The sequence below is a fragment of the Pipistrellus kuhlii genome, unplaced genomic scaffold (assembly GCF_014108245.1).
Source record: "Pipistrellus kuhlii isolate mPipKuh1 unplaced genomic scaffold, mPipKuh1.p scaffold_m20_p_19, whole genome shotgun sequence".
Lineage (NCBI taxonomy): Eukaryota > Metazoa > Chordata > Mammalia > Chiroptera > Vespertilionidae > Pipistrellus > Pipistrellus kuhlii.
In genome coordinates, this window is record NW_023425504.1 from 20,915,779 (window position 1) to 20,939,706 (window position 23,928).

A 23,928-nucleotide genomic window follows, 5' to 3' on the forward strand; every position below is an offset into this window, starting at 1 on the left:
CCTGAAACTAAATAACTTTGTGAAGTAGGCCAGGCTATTTAGTCTTCCAGCTCCTTTTCCCTTTCCCTGTACCTCCATCCATCCCATTCCTACCCCACCTCTCAACACACACACACACACACACACACACGCACACCTCTATTTTCTGCCTGCATAAAATCATAATGTAAATCACATTTCTGTATTATTTAGCAAAATTACTTTATCATGTTTGGATATTTTAAAAGGAAGTCAGTAAGGAAGATTATTCTAACAAAGAACCTAGATGGAAGAAATATATTGGGATCACGGACCTCTCTCCAATGCAATTCTATTATTCATGTAGACCTTAGGCCAAGGCAGCTTCCAAGGAAAGAAGAGATTCCTACTGTATCCTAGTCTCTGAATCAAACAAGGGAGATAAATATTTCTGTCATGAATTGCAATTACCACTACAGATTTGCTCTGGGAGTCAGTTTCTGGCCAGATGTGCACTGAAGTCACTTAGCCAATCTTTCCTCAAGCAATTAAAGTTTCTTTTGTACTTTGGTTCCTTCTCCCCACCTCAACTTTTGCTTAGTGTTCTTCTACACAAACACATAGAACAATTTGTACCTGGACTCAACTTTGGTGAAGAAAGGAAGTTTACTCTGAGAAAGTAGTCTTCTGAGAAACCAGAGCATGGAGACTGCAAAATAAAAAATGCTCAGAATGAAACAACTTAGTTTCATCCTCCCATGGCTAAATCCCAAGAGTTGGAAAAAGGTGGGGGGAGAGAAAGTATTAAATTAATGGGCTGTCAGTTGTCAAGTTTTCCACCTACATAGATGCCCAATATTCCAGTGGGAAAATCAGTGGTACAGTCTAGAAAGAGGAAATCATACACTTTTTAAAAATCTATTTATTGTTGTCAACAAGTTACCAAGACAATACTAATATTTTCTACATGAAGATTCCCAGAAAATAATGCCTAAGAGATTACTTTAGGAAAATGATTTCAGAGAGGGGAGGGTTGAAAATCACATGTCTAAGCATGGACAAAACCATGAAGACATTTTGAAGTAGTATTTCTCATTGACAATCAAGTAAAACCAAGTGCATTGCAATAAATTGTATACAGATAAAACACTGGTATAGCACAATGTGGGGGACTATTTGAATTAATCAACTAGAAGTTATTGAACTGTTAAAATTCAATTTAATAATGATTACATTATAATATCCAATTCTGTATTAAAAAAGGTATTTGTTTATGTCCCAGCTGACAACCCAAACTATCCTAGTACTTTTCAACATTTATTTGAAACTGTGGAAACAATGGGTTTCATTGAATGAGAAATACTGTATGACAAAAGATTCATAATTCCTTGTTTGTTTAATAGTTAGCATATTTAACAGGATAATGTATTATGTATAAACTATAGCACCAGTAATTGAATTCCTGTAAAATGTTAACTATTATAACTCAAATTTGACATACGTTTTAAAATGTTGGGGATATCATTCATTGGTTTTTAAAAAGATGGTACTTCCTGGTAAGCAGCAGCTCAGAGTAGAAAGAGCACTGGACCTGGAGTCAGATGCAATGCAGGTTGTTTTCCCTAAATGCTCTCTAATATCCTTTCCAGATTTAATGTGATCTTTTACTACTGAATCTTGAGAGTTTATTTGAGGTGATTTTTAAATGGTTTAAAAGTTATTGTCTTTATGTGTCTTGTCTGATTTTTGTTAAGGTTAGTTTTTAAAATCGAGTTTGGTAAGAAAGTGTTAGGAGGATACAGTTTTATTGTTTTTCGTATTTTCCACGGATCTGCTGTCATATATCTTCTATTACTTGTTAATAGTGGTCAACCCCCCTCTACTCTGTTGTTAAGAGTTGGCAGAAATTGGAAGGTGTCTGGGAAGAAGATTCCAAAGAGCAGCAGCCTTTCTGCCACAAAGCCAAGAGAAAAACACTATCTGAGAGACTACATTGGTGTGATGTGTTTACATAACTGGCTCTAATTCCCAAGATTAAATAGCTTAGAATTTCTTAAGAGAGTTCGCTTAAGAAAATCTTGCTTTTGTTCTCAGATTTCCTTCTCTCCAACCCAACTAGTGTTTACATCTCCACACCAATATCTGACCAATAGAAATCACAAGCCTAAAATGTCCAAAATTGATCTCAACATCTCCCTCTCCAATACTGTTTCTCTCTTGTATTCCCAGTCATGGTCAACAGTATCACCATCTCACTGGCTCTAGCCAAGCTCAAAACCTCAGAGTCATTCTCGACTCTTCTTTATCCCTCATTGCCCATTCCCCAGTCTTGTTCATCTCCAATCCACTCTTCACATTATGGCTGCCAAAGTGCTCTTTCTAAAATGCAAATATGGTCACAGATATTCCTTGCTTTAATGACTCATTTTCACCTACTGGATAAAATGAAAAGTCCTCTTTTGGTACCTGCATACCTCTCTAGCCCAACTCCCGGTCACCCCCTGCCATTTCTCTGAGCCCTTTATACTCCAATGACATGAACTGCTCACAAATAACCAAACACACCATAATCTTTCCTGATTGTGACTTTGCATGTGAAATTTCCCCTGCTACTTTCTCAGCTCAAGTTAGTAACTTTTCCTCATGTTCCAATAGCATATCCACATATTAGTTTTAGAACTGTGGTCACACTATACTGTAATTACTTCTTCACTTGTTTGTCTTCACTACCAAACAACCAGTTCCTTTTTGAAAAAAAGGTAAACATTATAGAGTAGTTTCAGACTCTGGATGCTTCTAGGTGGCATTTAAGCTAGCTTTGGATCCTGAGACACTACACTATTCTCTAATGTTCGCTTCTTCTTGTCCCATCTCTCCCCCTCGTGGAGGTGTTAAGAAGCAGTGGCCAAAGATATGACAAAGCAGCTGGGCTGATCAATAGCCTGGATAAACATCTGCTTCATATAATTTTTAGGCAAATGAAAATCTGACTAATGGGTCTTGAATTAGGGTTTCCTGTAAGAAGCTTTCTGTCTTATAATGTATCAGTTGCAGACCATGATTTCAATCCCTAGAGCTGTAGCTGGGGGGTCAACACACACATCTCTCATGGTCTCAAAGATCATCACACTACTGTCAAATAGCCCAAAAGAAATAGTGGGTAGAGATTTTCTTCTTTGTTCTCTCCTCTTCCTGAAGCTGAGACAACCCTGTTTGCAGGAATGTTTGGATGATTATACCGTAGATCGAGGAATCAAATACAAATCACATCCACATAATAGGTATTCTTCTCAATTGCAGTGGGCCTTGCCTCCCCCCCCCCAAAAAAAAAGTCATAAGCAAAGTCTTCATCTCTATCCAGAGCAATATCCAGTTAGCATGCTTTCAGTTGAAGATACCCTAGTCTTTGAATCAGTATTTAGTTGCCCACATGAGACAGGCTATAGAATTTCTTAAGTATCATGGCCCTAGATATATTCTGGGTTGATCTAACTGGTGATTCCCACAGAAGAACCTTGTCAAGCAGGTTATCGTCCTAGTTGGGAGGAATCTCACCTCTAAAAACAACAACGTTTTAGAAAACAATGAATTTATAATCATCATAGAAATTCTCCTTCATGGCTACTGTGAATTTTATCATATACTATGTTTGTACTACACTGAGATTTCTAGCAGCAAGAATGGATTTTAGTTTTAAGTGGGGGAAAGGAAATTAATATAATCTGTCATCAGGAGAAACCACCTTTAAAAAATCAAATAGTTCCCACAATGTCATTTTATACATATGTCAAAGGCAAGGAAAGAGGATCTGCTCTTAGGTGTCCAACTGGCTGTGTCCTGATTTGAAGAAAAAGAATTCAGGTGCTACCAAGGATAACATGAAATAAAACAGAAATAGAACTGGTGAGTGTGGCCCCTCTGATATTCTTAAGTTTCTATGTTCAGAGTAAAGATTATCCTGCCCACAAAACGGTCATTGATGACATCATTTATGATGCCTTTGCCCTTCAGTTGGCACTGCACAGGCACCGCTTGGTTCTTCACCACGTCTGTAAAGTGCATTGCCACCAGTGGGGAGGTGTAGTTAACCTGTAAATGGAAGAACAATTAATTCTAAGTGTGAAAAGAGGTGGCTGTGTGGGAGAGTGATAGGATGGAAGTGATCAGTGCAGGATGGGATAACCTCCAAAAGAGAACTGAGTAAATCCATGATTCTAAGACACAAATGGCTAAAGCAAATGACATGCTCTCTCTGCCCTCAGGCAGCGGGGAAATTACATATTTCTCTCATAAGTCACTGTCAGATGTCTGATTGTCCTCTGGGGAAAACCAATTCTAACTCAGTATGGTATGATTTCCTGGATATCAATCCATGAATCAAATGGGAACTATCTGTCAAGTCTCAATGCTAGAGAAGAAGCTTTCACTACCCAAAGGCCTCAAATGGAAGGAAGAGGGAAGTGAGATTGTTGGGCATAATTTAGTGCAATGGCAGTGATTTGTTTGCTCCTGGCTCTGTCACAATGCTACATGACATTGAGCAAATCACTTCCTCTCAGAACCCTAGTTTGTCTATCTGTAAACTGAGGGACTTAGACCACACTATAGCTGAGACTCCTTTAGATATGGAAAGGAGTACTTATGATAGGAATTGGTAGAGTGGGCTCCTGGTCTTGGCCAGCAGCTATTCACCTTTCTGTTGCTACTACCTACTCCCTAACTCTCATAGATCCCAGCCAGCTTTTCCTTTGCCTCTGAGCCCTTTTTGACAGCAAAGACAGAAGGGGATACAGGCTTACGTGAGTCATTTTGCCGTAGTAAGGGTAGTAGCGGAGGTCAAAAGAAGCCGACTCTGGATAGTAATTGATGGATCGGATGTCGTTTTCATCACCTCTCTGTAAGTAAAAGCAGGCATACATGAGGTGCTGGGTCACTTGGTTGGAGCCTGAGCTTAAGGGGCCTATGCCCCAGGTGAAATCACTGTGAGACCCACAACCACCTCTCCCAAGAAGACCATGGAAGCAGAATGAAACAGAGCTCAACCCAGAACTATTCCCAGAGAAGCATTTCCAGGGAGAGATTGTGCCTTGGCTTTTCGGTTCAAAAAATACTGACTAGAAGGCCAGAACTTAGGAGGCTGAAGGTGCTCAGTATGGCTCTGTGCTGGCTCCTAGGAGACCCAGACAGAAGGGCTCCAAGGGGCTTGAAGTATAATACCTGGTGCTGCTCTGGCAAGAGGACTTACCAGGCGAGCCCTGCCAAAAGAATCATATGGGCCTGGCTCCGGACTTGGGAGCTGAGGCGGCTGTAAACTGAAACATGTTTATTAAATCCCACCCACAACAACTTACTCATTGTGGATTTGGTTCTGTTGGAAGTCAGACCAGGTACACAGGGATACAGCCTATAGTTGGCTCACCTAAACTCACATTCTCTGTAGTGCTTAATTACAGTAGGTGAAGTCAAGAGGATAAGCAAGTGGGGCCCAGTACTAGATTAAATAAACAAGTCTTCCCTCATTATTTCATGCCAGGATTGCCCATTCTGCCTATGCATTAGTCTTGCCCTGAATAATAGAAGTCTGGGGGCTAATAAGGGACAAATTGTGTGTCACTACTAGGAAATCACTCACTAGGCCATGTGATGACTTCTGTCAATATAGTATAATCGTTCTTAACATAAACAGCCTTCCTTAATGTATTCTAGTGATTACCTCATCCTGCTTGATTTCCACAAGTGGGTGTAGATTGACCAGTATTGATTATTATAGAATGCATAAAGACCCTTAATATTTGTTTTTTTAAATAAAAAAACATTTTCAGCAAGGTTTGATGTAAGCTGAAAAATGAATGGCTTCCATTCAATTAATACACTACTCTCAGACATAGTTGGTCTTTATGATTTATTTACATATTCTTCTAAAGGGATATGAAATTCATTTTTGTGAATGGTAGGTGGAATCAATTCTACTAGTTTATGGTCATGCCTTGCATGAGTATATATTTATTTACACATACTCACGTGCATGTGAACAAAATTAATATTTTTCTACCTGTTCACCTGGCAAACACAGCCTGATCTTTCAAAGCTCATCTTCAGCATCATCACCCTCCACATGGAGTCAACCTTTCCCTAGTCAAGGCCCTCACTGCACCTTTCATAGCACCTATAATATTTGACTGTCCTGATTTCAGGGAGTTATATTTATCTTTGCACTCCCAACACCTAGCAAAGTACCTGATCTATAGTAAGTGATCAATAAATGCTGCCTTTAATGCTTTCTGATCTGCCACCATCAAGACTAGGGTTTTGAGCTGTATTTCTAGTACTGAAAATGGCATTAGCTGGCTTCACACAATTGCAAGGCAATTGTCCAGGGCTTAGGGTACAGTTGGTGCTGTCAAACAGGAGGGAGCTACTGCCAATTTAAGAAGCAAATCCCAGATCTAGGGCTTTTTCTTACAAAGGAGCTAATTGGGACAGATGAGATAGGAGTTAATGGTCCCTCCAAGGACAGTTAATTAGCATATTAATGGAGTTCTGTTTACACTCCCTTGTAGTCATTTGTTATTGCAACACCAGTGCCCTGACCATTGCTACAAAAAGTGAAATTCAGTTTTAAAAGCAGGGACTAATGACTCTAACGAAAGCTGTTTGTTTAGTTCAAAGAAACAAGTAATTAGAGCAAAACCCAAAAGTGTAAACAGAATCCCAATTAATGACGGCGCATTATTGTTCCCTGCTGTGGCCCTTAGCTGAGGTTCAGTCTTTGGCTTTCACAGGTAAAATCAGCACACACACACACACACACACACACACACACACACACTCACACACACACACACACACACACACACACTCACACACACACACACACACACTCACACACACACACACACACACACACACACACACACACACACACACACACACACACACACACTCACACACACACACACACACACACACTCACACACACACACACACACACACTCACACACACACACACACTCACACACACTCACACACTCACACACACACACACACACACTCACACACACACACACTCACACACACACACACTCACACACACACACACACACTCACACACACACACACACTCACACACACACACACACACTCACACACACACACACACTCACACACACACACACTCACACACACACACACACACACTCACACACACACACACACACACACACTCACACACACACACACACACACTCTCACACACACACACACACACACACTCACACACACACACACACACACTCACACACACACACACACACACACACTCTCACACACACACACACACACACACTCACACACACACACACTCACACACACACACACACACACACACACACACTCACACACACACACACACATACACCGCAAACACATAGGAAATTAATAGTTTCTGGAAATAGGGAGGCCTGAAGTTACTAAAGGGTGGTGTAGTTTTGAAAAGTTTAACCCTTTCCCTAACTCGTAGTCAACCATCCATGGTAAAGCCTTGGAAGGTATGAGCCACCATTTTGCATGAAATAGATGTGCTAGCAAAGCTTACTCAAAAAGTCACTTTACCTGAACTTTGCAGGAAACTTTCACAGGATCTCCAAGCTCAGGACGAAAACCTACAATCTGTCAAAAGAAAATCAGAGTGTTTAAAAAAAAAAAAGAAAAAGAAAAAGAAAAACACATTTGACAGTAAAAATGGGGCTTTTATAAATCCCCTCTGAGTCATCCCTTCCTAGACATAAGCTTAATGTATTCTGCCCTCTCACAAATGATACAAAAAGCAAAAAATGTAAAATATCTTTAGAGCTGTGCAACTCAGCTTCCACCTTGTATTTGTGCCTGACATTCATAGAGTGGTAACTGCATTCAGATAACCCTGAAGGTGTAAATAACTTTCTGGCTTTCAATAAGGGAGTGCCTGGTGAGACTTTGCCACACCTCTAAGACACGGCAGGAGAGAAGAAAAATGCATTTATTGTGATATGGGAATTGTCCCTCACCCCACCCCATGTCAACTTTTTGTTCCAAACAACTCAGGATATCATTCCTGACAGAGAGCATCAAAGTGGGGAGGTTTGGGGGGGTGGGAGAAGAATGGAAACAGGGAATGTCCAAGGAGAAAAAAAGAATTATTGCTTGATAGTTTGTCTGGTTGTTTATATTACTGATGCTGTCAGTAAAAGTGGCAAAAATGGCAATGTGTGAAGACAGAGCCCAAGAGAAATGGAGTGTCCAAAGCCCTCCTACTTATAGTCAGCTTATCCACTTATAGCCAGAGTGTCAAGGGCCAATATACCCGGTTCATTTTTAGAAGAATGCAGGGCTGTCCAGTAGAGTAGCCAAAAGTAGGGTCTTCCAGGCCAGAGCAATTCTTCAGGAAGGAGCGCTTAAATTGGCAGGCCTTCTTGTCCTCATCTTCATTTCCATCTTGGATGAAGTACTGCCCTGGAGGACAATCTATATTCATTTCCTCTTGAAGACTGTCATTATAACCTAAAGTGTGTGTGGGTAGCAAGGAGACATGTTAGATGGGTGCTATATGGGAAGACCATGTTTTCAGTAGTCCTCCTTCCTAGTTTCCTTTCTCCAGCTTGCTTGTGCTCCTCTGAAAGCCTGTTCAATCTGTCCTAGGCCTTGTGACATGTCATCAGGTCAAGGCCCTTCATCAACAACATGTCTCCAGGACACTTTCTAGGATATTCCCTCAGCCCACTTTGATTGACTGCCCTCTTGCTTCCTCAGAACTTTTGGATATCCATCTCTGGGTCACTTTATAACTTCTACTTTTCATAATTTCTTTTCAGACGTGGTAAATTTTAAATGTGGAACTCTACCTCTTCTACTTCTGGGAGAAGAATAGGTATATAGTAGGCAGATTTTGGAGGAGGGAATGGATCAGGTCAAGGCATGGCATATGAGGCAGCAAAGCTCCTGCATTAAATCTCTTTAAGCTCAGCCTAAGAAACATATCCCTTTGAAGTTAATGAGAGGCACCTGATGCAAGAGAGAGAGAAGTGTGTGTTGTGAGACAGGTAAAGGGGGAGGAAGAAGAGGAGAAGGAGGAGGAGGCAGAAGAAGAGGAGAAAGAGGAGGAGGAACAGGAGGAAGAGGAGAAAATAAAAAAGTTCCTCATTCTTTACAAAGAGAAGTTAGCACTGCAAAATAGAAGCTTAGGTTGAAAGTCAGAAGTCAATAACAACCATAGTATCTCCATTGAGAGGGTGAGGGGGTGAGATCTTGTCTACTGAGACCTGAAGCAATGTAAGTGTCTCTTTACATTGAATGGAATGTAACATGTGTCCAAGGTACCCTTGTCAGGGAGAGATCTGAAAGGGGGTATCTATGAGCTGACTTTTTGGGTTACTAGATATCATAGATCTAGGTTTTGGAAGTTACTGCATTAGTTCAAATTTGGTTCTAAATGATAATGTTAGTCCTGTTAGATCTAGCCCCTGTGCATTCATCTTCCAAGTAGCTCAGTTTTTCAGAGAAGATTGTGTATCTATAATCTACCAGAGGTAAAACTCCAAATGTACTGCTGGATCTTCATCTAGACATGTTGTAACCTGGGTTTGGTATTTTTAGGAAGCAACTGGGAATTTTAAATATATTCCAGTTATGGCTAAGTCTTTATTATTCCTCAGACAAAGCTACATTCAATTCAAGGTTTTGCTTTAATCATTTTTTAGAGCAAGAACTATGTTCAGACGAAACCGGTTTGGCTCAGTGGATAGAGCATCGGCCTGTGGACTGAAAGGTCCCGGGTTTGATTCCGGTCAAGGGCATGTACCTCGGTTGTGGGCACATCCCCAGTAGGGGGTGTGCAAGAAGCAGCTAATAGATGATTCTCTCTCATCGATGTTTCTAACTCTCTATCCCTCTCTCTCCCTCTCTGAAAAAAATCAATAAAATATATTTTTTAAAAGATTTTTAAAAAAGAACTATGTTCAAATAATAACTTTCTAAATAAAAGCTCTAATCATGTACTCATTGTTTCTCTTGAAGTAGTTCCATAAAAAATAATGTGACATGGGCATGACCCATATTGCAAAATCCCAGTCCTCGTGGGAATGAAATTGATACTCTGGGATTTCTATTTCAGAGATGTGTTCCTTTTAAACAGGGCACATTATCTATGCTTAGAAATAACAATAACAACAACAAAAAAATGCTTTTCTTAATGTTCCCCACCTCTCTCATCAGGTCAGAAGTGGTATTTCTCCACCTACTAGCTTCTCAGGAATTTCCTCAGCAGAGAACCCAGCAGTACATTTGCAATAGCTCACAAGCATTTTGAAAGTAAAGAAGATATTGTGCTGGCTATGATGTCCAAGACATTTGAGGGTCCAAAAATTGAACTGCATGGACTCAGAAAGAACCCAGCCATTTGAAACTTAGTTACCCAAAATAACACCAGTATTACTGATACAATACTGAGTTTCTAATTCTCAATCATATGCCAACATCAAAGAATTATGAAAAGCAACACTTCTCAAGCTTTAATAGTCATACAAAGTGACCTGTAGATCTTGTTAAAATGCAGGTCCTGATTCAACAGGTCTAGGGTGGGCCTGAGATTCTGCCTTTCTAACAAACTCCAAGGTGATGCTTATGTAACTGGTCCCTGGATTACACTTTGAGTACCAAGGGTGTCAAGAAAACGGATGTGGGTTTAAACACTGGTTCTCCTAGGAGACTTTGATCATGTTGCTCCTCCTTTCTGAGCGGCAATTTTCCCATTTTTAAAATGAGACAATACACTCTGCTCTGCAGGGTTAAAATTAAATGACAAAATTTATTTATTTAAAGAACACTTCCTATCACATAAGAAATAGTTTTCCTCTTAATTCAGTCCACATTCTACTGGCCACTCCCACTTCACCCCCTCCCATTTCAGCCAGGCCACGCCAACGAAATTAGTCTAACTGGATTTTCTCTCAGAAATCACAGGTCAACTCACTAGAGCTCCTCTTTCATAGATGGATAAATACAGAGGTGTGTGCTCTGTTCAACTCTAACCAAGCTGCTACCTCAGTTTTCACCCTGTGGAAGGGCTTTTCAAAAAGCCATTCATTAGTTACTGAAAATGTATATGATGACACTACAGACATAAGCATCTTGAAAACACTTCTGATTAAAATGTAGGAGTGACTGTCACCCAGAGTTGTTGTTTTTTTTGTTTTGTTTTTGTTTTTTTCTCTCTAACTCCCTCTGGAATGCTGTTAAATAAAGACCCTTGCTTTATTACTTCAAGATGGCCCATCTCCAAGAAATGAATTATCTTACCTTGAGAAAGTGTAGGAGATAGAGACCTTCCAGTTCTGCAGAACATTCTTCTTTTCTCACCACTACCCCCCCCCAAATTATATTTTAATAATCTATCATTATTGAGCCATTTGGATGTGCCCAAGTCATAACTAGGTGCTATAGTGTTAAAGAAGAGAAGACAGGTTCTCTGCCCCAATTGACTTATTAGATTGCTGGAAAGTTGGCTTATATGTTTTCAAGGAAACATACAACCATAAATTAGAGCAGTTTTGAATGTATCTACAGGTTCTGAGGGAGATGCAAGGTAAGAAAAGATCAGGATGGGCTGAGGTTAGTAAGAGTAGGCCAGGTGAATTTTTAATTCCCACCCAGAACCTTTCCAAAGAGATTTGCACCATTCAGAGGAATTTACTTACCCTGGAGAAAGCCATTTAGGCTAATCACATAATGCTGCCAAGTGTCAGGTTCAGAAACGTTGAAGTTGAAGTTAAGGCTATGGGCGAAGGGTCTGATCATAACTCCTGGCAATGAAAACAGGTCTTGGATATATTAACCCATTCTTGGGATAATTTTTTTTGGTATTGATTCCCATGAAACCATTTCCCCCCAGGCAATCAAAATGAAAAGGATCATAATTTGCCAAGTACCAATTTACTTTTACTCTTAATAATTGAATCCCTAAGTCATTACTGGGAAGAGCCAAAGTTAATTGAGGCTGAACATGCTGTGCAAGCAGATTTCTGTCCAGCAAGTTCTGATAACACAGGGCATTTGGGCACTCACCAGGAGGCTTCACCCTCTCAGTGAATGTTGGCATGTAAGGACCGATGGTCAGAAATAGCGTGTACATGCAGAGGGTGATCACAGCAGCCAGGGAGGCGTAGAAGAAGAAGTAAATGACTAAGATCAAGCCTGCAGAACAATCAGAGATGAAAGTGGTCAGTGCTTGCCAACAGATTCTGCATCCTCAATTGAATTTATGAACCAGAACCAATCCAAACATATGAGATGTGGTTTTTTGCTTGTTGTTTGTTTGTTTGTTTTGCCCCAGATTCAGTATATCCTTCCTTGCTCATTTAGATTTCAAAAATTTGGAATTGGTGAGAATTGTGTCTTTGATGGAAGGGCTTACTGAGCAAATGATAACAATGAACAGGATTACAGAATAGAGTTTAAAATACTGCAGTGAGTAAAATGCTTAGGAGTTCTCTGGGCAACAGTTGATGTCCTAGGCACAAATCATTCTTCACTATTCATCAAAGCAGGTGCCCTGAAGAGTCCTAGAAGCTTGGTTCCAGTGATTATATGTATTTACAATGGATGGAAACAGCATTTATTTTCACATAACCTATAAGTCAAACTTTTTATTAATTTCCATGGGATTTCCCCTAATCAAGGTAAATTGAGGTTTCACCCTACTTATTTTATATCTTATTCATCTTTAGCAAAAGTTTAAGTGGCTCTGCTTTTCAAAAAGAATACTAACACAAGACAGGAAAGGGAAGAGTAGGAAACTATCCTTAATTATTGACACCTGCTACCTGTGAGTTCTACCTGTGAGCTTGGGCAAATTACAGAACCTCTCTGAACCCAAGATTCCTCATAGTAAAATGGGAATAAGGTTAGCACTTACCTCATATCCTTCTTCATATTTGTATCAGTACAGTAGTCCCCACTTATCCACGGTTTTGCTTTCTGTGGTTTTAGTTACCCATGGCCAACACCATGGTCCAAAGATATTAAATGGAAAATTCCCAAAATAAAAAATTCATAAGTTTTAAATTGTGCACCATTCTGAGTAACATGATGAAATCTCACACCATTCGGCTCCATCCTGCCCAGGACATGAATCATCCCTTTGTCCAAGCTATCCACGCTGTATATGGTACCCATTCATTAGTCACTTATTAGCTGTGTTGGTTATCAGATCATCTGTCACAGTATCACAGTGCTTGTGTTCAAGTCACCCTTATCTTACTAATAATAGACACACATGTAAATTGACCATACTTCTTCTACACCACCAGCCAATCAGGAGTGATATGCAAATTAACCCAACAAAGATGGTAGTTAATTTGCATACAAAGGCCCTGAGTGATGGGGGTGGGGCACTTGCATCATCGCCATGGCAACGATGCAGGTGTTCTGACCCACCCCAGTCTCTCAGGGCCTCTGGGCAGCGTGGGAAGGTGGGGCCAGAGTGGAAAGGCGGTGCCAGCAGCCAGGGAAAGGAAAGCCATTTCTAGCACCAATCTTAATGTATCAGGTTTCTAGTTTTATTTAATAATGCCACATTCACAGAACTTTTATTATAGTATACTATTATAATTGTTCCATTTTATTATTAGTAATTGTTACTGTGCTTAATTTAAAAATTAAACTTTATCATAGGTATGTATGTACAGAAAAAATTTTAGTATATGTAGGGTTCACATCCACTGGGGGTCTTAGAATGTATCCCCTGAAGATAAGGGGGACTACTGTATCTGAAATTCACTCTTTCCTTATATCTTATCCTGACCTTACTACTTCCTAACTATTTAATCTTAGACATCTGAACCTCAATTTTCTCATATATAGAATGAGGACAATAATAGCACTTGAATAATGCATATAAATAGCATAACACTGCCTGGCAGATACCAAGTATTCTATAAAGAGCAGTTTTCATCATTACTATTATTAATATTATTATTACTATAGCATAACTGTGAATTCCTCCTCTGTGGCCTATATTAGAATTAAATTTGCAGGATTAGGCAGCACAGAGTAAGGTAAATAAGAGTGAAATTGTTGCTGAGAAGCTCTTTCCAAGTCCTCCTTGGGCTCTTTCAGCCAACAATATCTGGCTCTGCTAATAACGGAGACATGATGTTGGAACTACACATTTGAATTGAATCATGAACCAGAAACTGGAACAAACCACATAACTTTGCTATACTGAAACCCAATTCCAAATATTAATTTTTTAATTGAACCATGAACCAAAAAATTAACCAAAAATGATTGGAAAAGAAGAAAAAAATCCTTAGTAATTCAACTAGAAATGGAACGTTTATGCTTTATAAGATAAACTATAGCAGAACTGGAACATGAATGCATTGATTCAGCTGGAGTCCCTGGAGAAGAAATAGCAACACCTGTGTGCCTGTGATACTTGGCTACTGACCAGTGGCTGTCCTAATAGGATGTGCCCTATGCCATCTCTTCCATTCCTTTACCCTCATCCCCATCCTAGGATAGATCAACAGCTGAAGCCATGCTCAAGGACTGGGATACTTAGTTTCATGGATGAAAGGAATGCAATAGAATACAGGTAAACTCCCTTGGAAACATCTTCCTTCCTGCCTATGATGTGTGGCCAGGAAGCTGTAGATGGGAGAATGGCACTAGCAATGAGTCCTCTCAGCCTTAACCAGGAGTCTGTGCCCTGGAATCTCAGCCATAGGCAAAACCAAGCACTATACCCATCTGAACTCATTGACCCCATCAACCCTTTATACTCTGGACATCCAAGTTTTAATTGGCCACTCCTGTAGGTAATCCAAGGCTCTCTTCTGAATGTTCCACCCAAACTTGGGTAGACCTGGATATCTTGGATAGACTAGGTACCCATAATCACAACTCTTCATTCCTCCCACCAAAACACCCTCATCAGTTCCTGAGGCTCTACCCATTAGGGCCTTGCTCATTGCTACAGTTCATGAAGATGGTTCAGTATTCTGGCAAGAGAATGAACCTTAGTGTTCATCCAATCTGGGTTTGACTCCCAGTACTGCTACGTAGAGAGCGCCTGTGAAGGCACATGGCATTTCTTTATTGTCAGCTGAATCCAGTGGTGTTGGCAAAGCCATATCCTGGGAACACGATTTTCCCAGGTGCCAGGGGATGGATTTTGTTATTTAAACCCAGCCAAGCACCAGGAATGAATACAACGTGGGGCCCACGCAAGAATGCACATAATCTCCTTTGTCTTGACTTTTAGTAAAACTTCTCATTTTTTGCTGTATAAAATAAACATACTGTATTGGCTCAGGGTCACTGTCTCTGTCCCTGTCCTTGTCAGAGGACAGTGGTCCCGCTCGGTCCTGGCTTTTTCTTTCTATCTCTGTGTCTGCCTCTTCCTTTCATTTTCTCAATCCCCAGCCACCCCTACTCAGGAACTAGACTGCTCTCTAGCCACGCTGGACACAGAAAAGAGAGAAATATTTACACTGCCACTTATTAACTCTGTCACTTTAAACAAATTACTTACCCTCTCTAAGCCTGTTTCTGCATCTGTAAAATGGGGATAATATTACTACCTCAAATGGTTCTTATCAGTATCCAATGAAATAATATGTAGTTCCTGAGAATAGAGCTTGCCCAGCTACCAAAAGAAAAGTTCATCTAAAACCCTAACATGCAAAAAGACCAAATGGTGGAACAACCGAACAACTGAATAACCAATCAGGGGCGCACGTGGAACATGATGGGCATTTGCAGCAGGCAGCAGAGCACGAAACATGGCAGATGTCGGCCGCAGTGGGGTGGTGGAACAGGTGAGCAGGAGCGCCAGACCAAGGTGGGGTGCAGGTCACTGTTATGGGGTGGGCGTCTGGGAGTTACTGAAAATTCTTTGTTCCCCTGTGCCACAGTCCCTCCTGATGCTTGTACCTGCTGGCCCCACTCCCAACCAGCCCCAATCACTGCAGGGTCAGCAGGAGTGAGTGGTGCTGGCACTGTTAGCATGTGGGAGTGGTGGCGGCAAGAGTGGGACTGCAGGCAGACAGAACACCAGTGGCTGCAGTGGGAGGGTCCAGATGGGGGCAAGGAGGATGGGCCACGACCCGTCCCTGTGCCCACCACAACCTCGAGATCCACAGTTCCTTTTAAGGTGCACAAATTCATGCACTGGGCCCCTAGTACTAGTGGGTGATTATGTTGGTCATGTTTCTGTACAAGCTCAAGTGGACACCTAGTTCTCAAGCAAGAGGGCAGCAAGGCATATGCTTGGTGGCAAAAACATTAGGATCACTATTTTCCCTTAGCTCAGGGGTAGCTGAACAAAAGAAGCCAGAACTCCTGGACTGTTCTTATACCTGCACCCAGAGGCCTGGATAGGGCCTACTGTGCAGTGTCCCCATTGCCATATCTTCCCTGGGCTCTTATACCTTCCTCCAGCATCCCTACTTACTGGCCTATCACTTGTTCTCCACAGGAGCAATTTTAATAAGCTCATCTGATTAAGTTCCAATTGCTGGCTACTTGGGGGTTAATGTAGGGCACCCTCTCCCAGAATCACACTTGCTTTTCACAAGGCCTGATTTTCCAGTCCTCTTTAGGCAAGGGAGAAACAGCTGTGCCCCCTTTTGAGCCCCAATGAGTGTCCAGCATTTGTTTGCAGCTTCAGAATGTTGGAATGTTCCCTGAATGGTACATTTGTTCCAGTAGAGCGTTTGAGGGATGTACAGGGGTGGGGTTGAGAACTGAGGAAGAGTGAAGGGAGGTAGATGTTGTTTAGAGTCCCACACTTGCTATTCCTAATTCCAGGAAGCAGGACTAGCTTCACCTTGACTGCACCCTCATTGAACTGAATTAGAAACATAAATGATGAGGGAAAGAATTCTCAGCCAAAGGGCCTCTAGAAGGCATGACCATCAACTTCAGCAACCTTGGCACTAGGGAACTCATTTCATCCACGGTGTCCTCTATTTTTTTTTCTTCTCCAAACCAGCAGCTGCTCTTTTTCTGGGCTGCACAGAACAGTGTGGCAAGTGTGAATTTGACCACAGGCAAAATCTCCTGAGGAGAAGGCTCAGCACTAATAGTTTAAGAGGTGAGTAAGACCCTGGGAGAGGAGTTCTGGGGAAGTTGTGAAGTGGAAGTGGTGGCAGCATGTTGTACAAAGAGGAAATAGTAAAAATGTGACTCCTCTATTAATCAAGTGATTTGGGGGCTCAGCCTTAATCTCTAGAAATTATCCTTTCAAACATAATTTCTCTGTGTACATCACGGGAGTGTAAACCACCAAAAAGCTGGGTTTAGGGGCAGGCCTCTTTACTCTTTCTCTGACATTTCTAGGTGAAATTATGAGGCTTTATAAATCCTTGCTAAGGTTAGCAGGGATTTGAGTATCATATCCTCGAAATAGTTTTCAGAGTACTTTCAACTTTACAATGATAACATCTTGTTGGAGCCTCAGGCTGATCCTGTGAGAAAGACAAGAAAAGGATTGTTCATTTGCTGGGCGGGGAAACTGAGGTTCAGTGAAGGTAAATGTAAACCCAAGGTCACACAGATGGAAGGTGACAGAGTTGGGACTTTAAAAAATGTCTGTGCTTTCCAATTCATTCTTACTGTCTCTCTGCATTGCAAATGTTTTTGAACCCAGTGGATTTCAGCCTTATAGTCAATTTTGTTCACCCAGTTGGAGTTTGTTCTGATGCATCTACCCATAGTCCAGACATATCCCTCAACATTGATCCTTTTACATGATACCTAAGAAAAGTTTGCAGACAAGCCCATCCAACATATGGTAAACAAGTCCTGTACACCAAGCCAAAAGGAAAGGACATTTTAGTGGGGCACTGGGACAACTGGGACTTACTCCAACTCTGACCTGTTCGGGCCAGAGACATCCTTTTCTCTGGATCCCACAGGTACTCATTCATGATCTGCAATTTCCGCCACCAGGTGTTGCTTGTTGGCTGACCCTGACCCTCTTCCTCATTCTTTTCCTCCTCTTCTTTCACCTCATCTTCCTCCTCCTCTTCTTCCAAATTGTGTACCACCATCACTCGAGCCTCTTCTTCTGCTTCTTCCTCTTCATCTGCTAAGTAATTCTGATTCACTTCATCCTGATCATCCTGGAATAGCCACAAAACACAATCCCCCTCTTTGAAAAAAAAATTTCCAGTGGCACAGTCCATCAGCCAAATATAAATGGAAAACGACTTAATATTTGGAGATGCTTCAATTTTCCACTTCCCCATAAACATACCCATTGTTACAAGAGATATTTTCTTTCTCTCTGTTCTTTTGAAAGAAATATCCTTTCTATGACCATTTTGATTCAATATTCTTTCCATAGAGGTATAAGTTTTATTCTTGCTTTAGGTATTTGGACTCTTCCTCCAGGACTGCTTGTGTCATTACTCTGTCCTGGGGCCTTGGCCTCCTGCTTCACTTTGGATTGTCAGGACAGAGCTGAGCTCAATGCTGGAGGATGGAGCAGTTTTAGACATTTGTGTCTATGATGGTAAATTATAAGTCCAAACTAGCTTTATTTGAACACCCTGTACACTTTCAGCTGCTCCACCTCACCATCCCAAGTTGTGGCTAAAAATAGCCTTGGATAGACATCAAGTGGAGAGGCCAACTGCTATACCCCTTCTCAAAATGTAGACTGCCTTACCAACTCCCAGCAGAAACAAGTGATGGGGGTGGGGGTTGCTATTTGCTGCTTCTCTGTCTGTTGCCAGGTCTGGAATTTCTTTCTATCTTAAGCTGGTTTAAAACCTGAGGGCTAGTACCCCAACTGACACTTCCTTAGTCTCCCTCCTCTCAAACCCCATACACTAGGCAAAAATCTGGGCATGTAGTAAGTGCTCGGCACATATTCGTTGATTGACTGATTGCAGCCATTACTTGAGATGTGAAACTGTAATATTCTCTGAGTGGTTCTAAGGGGGAAAAAACCAGACTTCACCAAATGGTATTTAAAATGCCTCCCAGCCACAGGCCAGAGAGTTGGATCTTTGTTCTTTGTGGATCTGCCAAGGCTCATTGCAGCAGCAGAAAATGAGGTCGCCCTCCCTTCTCTCTAACTGTCCAAATCTGCAGAGTGGCGGGGCCTGTGCACCTGTTGGGGTTGGATGTGTTGAATGATAGAGGCCAGGGGCTCCATGCTGCCCCCTCCCTGCTCAATTCCTCAAAGGCCATTTAGAGGACACTCAATTCTGCCATTCATGGGGAGGGACCTCAGAAAATTAGATTGTTCAGAATCAATAAAAGTGATATAGAATGATAAGGCTCTACTCAGCATTCAGTCTGCCCAGCCCTATCTAACTCTTGATTATAAGCACTCTGGAATTACTCCCTAATTTGTTCAAATATGCAGCTTTATATCACACACTATATAAAAAATGATAGTAACCTTGTCCATCTGAGGCTCAAAGAGGGAACAGGCTCTAAACAGAGCCACATAGCAAGTTCATGATAGAATTGTCAGTCCCAGAACTTTTATCTCCTGATACCCTAGACAATAATGTTTCTCCTCCGTCACATTGAGCACAAGTGCCTAAAGGTGATTTAGCAGATTTATGGAGAACAATAATATGTTAGATTCTATGTTCCCAAAATATAGTAGGTACTTATAACTGAGGATTTCTGACTCTGACATGGACTTACACTGTAAGGCTTAGGAAAATAAACTCCATTATTCAATGTTGAATGGATTAAGAAAGTTCTTATATCTCACTTGGGGTGAACATATGTACACATTTGACCTCCCAAAATGTATTCTGAGCACCAGGGGCCAGTGTCTATATTCTAACACCTCGATGGTCCAAAGTCCACAGCTAGGTAACCAGTGGGTACTTAATAAATATCAATAACAACTGCCTGACTCTGGGGAAATGTTTTCACAGAGCTTTCACTCTAACTTCAACAGTCATGTAGACTGCAGTGGGTAGTCATCATAGCCCCCACAGAATCTACTGCAACTGAAAATCTCAGAGAATTTAAAATGTAACATTTCATTACGGGGGGATTTATATTCCCTTTTTATTTTCTGAACAACTTCCTTTTCTCTCCTTGTGCCTTTATGCCAGCCCTCCACCTCTGCTCCACAGAGGAGGCAGCTGGCCTTGACCTCAGCCTGATCTTATTTGTAGATATGAGCTCTCATTATAATCCTATTAAAGATGGCTTGTCATTAGAGCTTTACCCTCGAGGGAAGAATTAACCTTCTCAGAGCTGATTTCCCCATGGCTCTCAAGATGCCTCAGTATCAAGAACCTCAAATATCTTTTCCCACTCCCCTGCTTCTAGGTACAGGGGAACCTCATTATGTGGAAGAGAGGTGCTTTTGTGCAACTAACTATTTAACGGTATCCAGTAAGGAATCCTTTGGTAATGAGAGGGTCTGCTTTTGTCAGTTTCCTAAAGTGGCACTGCCCTCATGTGATAGTGTGAATGTGCTGGGATATAATAGTGGGTGTGTGCTGGGGCCATCATGTTGCCCTAAAAGGAAAGAGTCTGAAGGACAGAGGGTGGCTCCATTTTGAGAATTCTAAATATATAAACATATAAACAAATATATAAACAAGCAGTATGACCCAAAGGATAAATTTGTGTCCTGCATTGAGTAATACCCTGTAAACATTTGAACAATAGCCCATGGACACGGACAATAACTTAGGGAAGGCCTGGGGTAGGGCAGGGGCTGGGTGTAGGGGGGCAAAGGGGGAAAATGGAGGGCATCTGTAATACTGTTAATTATAGAAATAAATTTTAAAAATTATTTATTAATTTTCAAAGAGAAATTAGCACACAATTATTCACTGCATCAAATTATTTTAAAATTTTTTAAAATTTAAATTTGATTGTGTTCTTTATAAAGAGCAAGATCCCCTGATGCATTGAAAATCCAAATTGGAACAAAACAGAAACAGACTCATAGATACAGAGAACAGACTGATGCTTGACAGTGGGGCAGGGTGTTGAGGGACTGGGAATAAAAGGTGAAGGAATTGGGATTAAGAAGTATGAATTGGTAGTTACAGAATAGTCACAGAGATGTAAATTATAGCAAAGAGAATATAGTCAATAATATCATAATAATTATGTATGGGGCCAGATAGATAATGGAAATATCAAGTAACCACTCTGTAAAGTACATGACTATCTAACCACTATGTTGTACATATGAAACTAATACAGAAAATAGTTAATGTAAATTGTAATTGAAAAAATAAAATAATAAACAAGAAGAAAATACAAACCAATTGACAAATCATCAAAATTACACAGAAAAGAAGTCAAATAAAAAACAGTTATATATGTCCTACAGATTGTGACTGCTGTAAGAGCTGGAAGGAATTTTGAGATGTCAAAAGAAAGATTTTACAAATTGTAGATGGAAAGTTAAGGGAAGCCCCTTTTAGGTGCATATAAGATTACAATACTTTATGTTTTCCTCTGCTGGTTGTTTTTACTTATCTCCCTGATTATATAAATGGTGATTCCTAAAGAAAAATGGATTAAGCTTTATTTCCTTCTGGGGCTCAGATAGAAATCCTCTGGGGGGGGGGGAGAAGAGATTTCAGAATAAACCCCTCTTCAAACAAGTACTGTGTGTGGCATGTATTAATGAATTATAACAAAGCAAATGTAAAAAAACTCTGGGTTCAAAAAATATGCAATGCACTCTGGTGATAAATGTTGGCATCAAATTGTGTGTGTGTGTGTGTGTGTGTGTGTGTGTGAGAGAGAGAGAGAGAGAGAGAGAGAGAGAGAGAGAGAGAGAGAGAGGTTGGGATAACAGGCAGGATGGCAATGAGTGGTGGGGGGTCTGAGGGTTGGGTAATTGCATACTGCAAGTATAATGGAAAGAGCACAAGATTAGAAGTGAGAAAACTTGCATTTTCACCTTGGCACTTCCACTAATTTTCAATCACTCCTATGCTCTGAGCCCCAGCAGCCTTTTCAACATAATGAGGGGTTCTAGAGAAATGATGTTTAGGATTACTACCAGCTTCTATCTAGGATTCTATGATTTTAGCTATAGTTTGGAATTTCTGTAAAAGAAATTTAGTAAAAGAGCAGCTGGGTTTCTAAGAAGCTACCACCAAAAGGGACCAAGACAGCTGAGTAGGCAGTGCTTTTCATTTCCTCTTCCCCTTCCCCTTCCCCTCTCTCTTGGTTAAATTTCCTGCTATCAGAATGAAACCTTTACTCCCAGACTCCAAAATGTTTATTCTAATTCTAAGCTCTCAAGAAAAATTTCCTCTCATTATCTAGCATCTTCCCCTTCCCTTATCTCTCTTCCTTAGGAAGAGAGGCTTCCTCTTTCAACCCAGAAATTTAAGGTAAAATGGAATGCTGGGAGTCACTGCTGGCTCTTGAAATTATGTGCTTCCTTAAACTTCACTGTTCCTGCCATCCCAAAGAGAAGAAGCCAGAAGCCAAGACATACACAACCCCCACCCACCCCACTAAAAAGAAGCAGCAAAGTATTTTGTTCCCTGGGACTCACAAGTCTGTAGCGATAACTGTGAGGAAAGACCGGAGCCCTTCTGGACCGGAGCTGCCTCCTCATAGCTGTTCAGTGGGCAAAGGCGAAGCAGAGTCAGGCAAGTGGGTGAGAGTCCTGGAGCTTCTGCAGGAGACACTGGTTGCTGGGGCCACTTGCTGCTTAGTAAAAGTGAACCCTCCTGGCATAAGTCCTTCCCCAAAATAATCTAACATGCCCCTCTCTCATTGGTTGGCCCCTTCCCTGAATCAAAGGAAAGCCCTATGGAAAAGCAAGCTCATCATTACAGGGAGGGGGAGATATTCTGGGTCACAAGGATGAGCAACTCACCTCCCCCCAATTCATGTCTCTTCCCACCCCCTGCCCTTCTCTAGTGCCTGAGATACTTATGGGCCCAATGAAAATCTTAAATTGTGTTCTTCTCAATTGAGAGTTGGATATCAGTGTGTGCAGGAGGTGGGGCATGAGTGGGAGTTGGGGGTGAAGGGAGATGACCAAGAATAACTTTCTTTTTTCATAAGGCTGATCTCATGCAGAAGGATCTAGGGTGTCAGGAAAGATTCCCTTTGCTCTCCCCATCCCACACACACCAAGCCACTTACAATATTTATCCATGTCAACCCAGGAGCTCCTGAAAATGTAGATTATGGGTCCTGATTTTAGAAGCCAGGCTTTACTTTTACCCCTCCCCACACCAGAGGGTCTTGGACATACAGAAGCCTTTTTCTAGACCACATGTCAGAAAGGCCCCATCAGTTGCTGCCCCTCACACACACATCCATTGGAATCCTGGCCAAATTTCTGTAGTGGTTGAGATCTATATTTATCCCTTAGCATCGGGACAGGGAACAAGCCAGAACTTTGCAGTGTCAGTTTCCCAGACATACATAACTCTTGAAGCCAAAGTGGAATCCAACAAAAGAAAAATTATAGAAACAGCCAAGAACAGTGTATAGCATTTTTGGCTGTTTGATCTACCCCACTGGAATTTGGGTGGCTAAAAGGCCTGGGTAGAGTTTGTAATCCTTTCTTCACAAATTACTCCCTCTTTCTCCCCATTACATCCATATGACTAAGAATATTGCAGATACTGATATTCTGGGCAGATTCATAACCAAGAAAAATAACATAATACCTTGAATAGATTTCTCTATTCATAATTCCAATTCTAGGCTATCTGGATGCAGATAAGTTTGGTAGTGGTTAATTTAAAATAAAGACTTCAGTTACTAGATTGTTACTAATTGGTACTTTTCCTTAGCCTCCCATACCTTTATTTGAAGAGAGGCCACTAAAAAACTAAAAGAAACTCATTCCTCTTTTTAGATTTTAATAAAAGCAAATGTATTCCAAGGGATAACCTGATCTCAGTAGATACCAAGTTCTACCTTTTCTACTTTCTCCACTTGAGACTTTTGTGC

General features: G+C 41.1%; 1 protein-coding gene across 2 annotated transcripts; it reads right to left on the minus strand.

Moving 5' to 3' along the window:
• Positions 1–1,774: 1,774 nt before the first annotated feature.
• Positions 1,775–22,682, minus strand: ATP1B4 (ATPase Na+/K+ transporting family member beta 4). 2 transcript variants are annotated; one of them, XM_036443536.2, is made up of 8 exons: positions 22,511–22,682; positions 17,873–18,119; positions 12,055–12,183; positions 11,688–11,792; positions 8,300–8,496; positions 7,570–7,626; positions 4,758–4,853; positions 1,775–4,047 (listed from the first exon to the last, which is right to left on the minus strand). In XM_036443536.2, the coding sequence occupies exons 1-8, from the start codon at positions 22,571–22,573 to the stop codon at positions 3,886–3,888; spliced, it is 1,056 nt and encodes a 351-aa protein (XP_036299429.1). In that variant the 5' UTR covers positions 22,574–22,682; the 3' UTR covers positions 1,775–3,885. The 2 variants fall into 2 exon arrangements, with proteins under 2 accessions (XP_036299429.1, XP_036299428.1); XM_036443535.2 differs by having other exon boundaries at positions 17,861–18,119; positions 22,511–22,681.
• Positions 22,683–23,928: the final 1,246 nt, after the last annotated feature.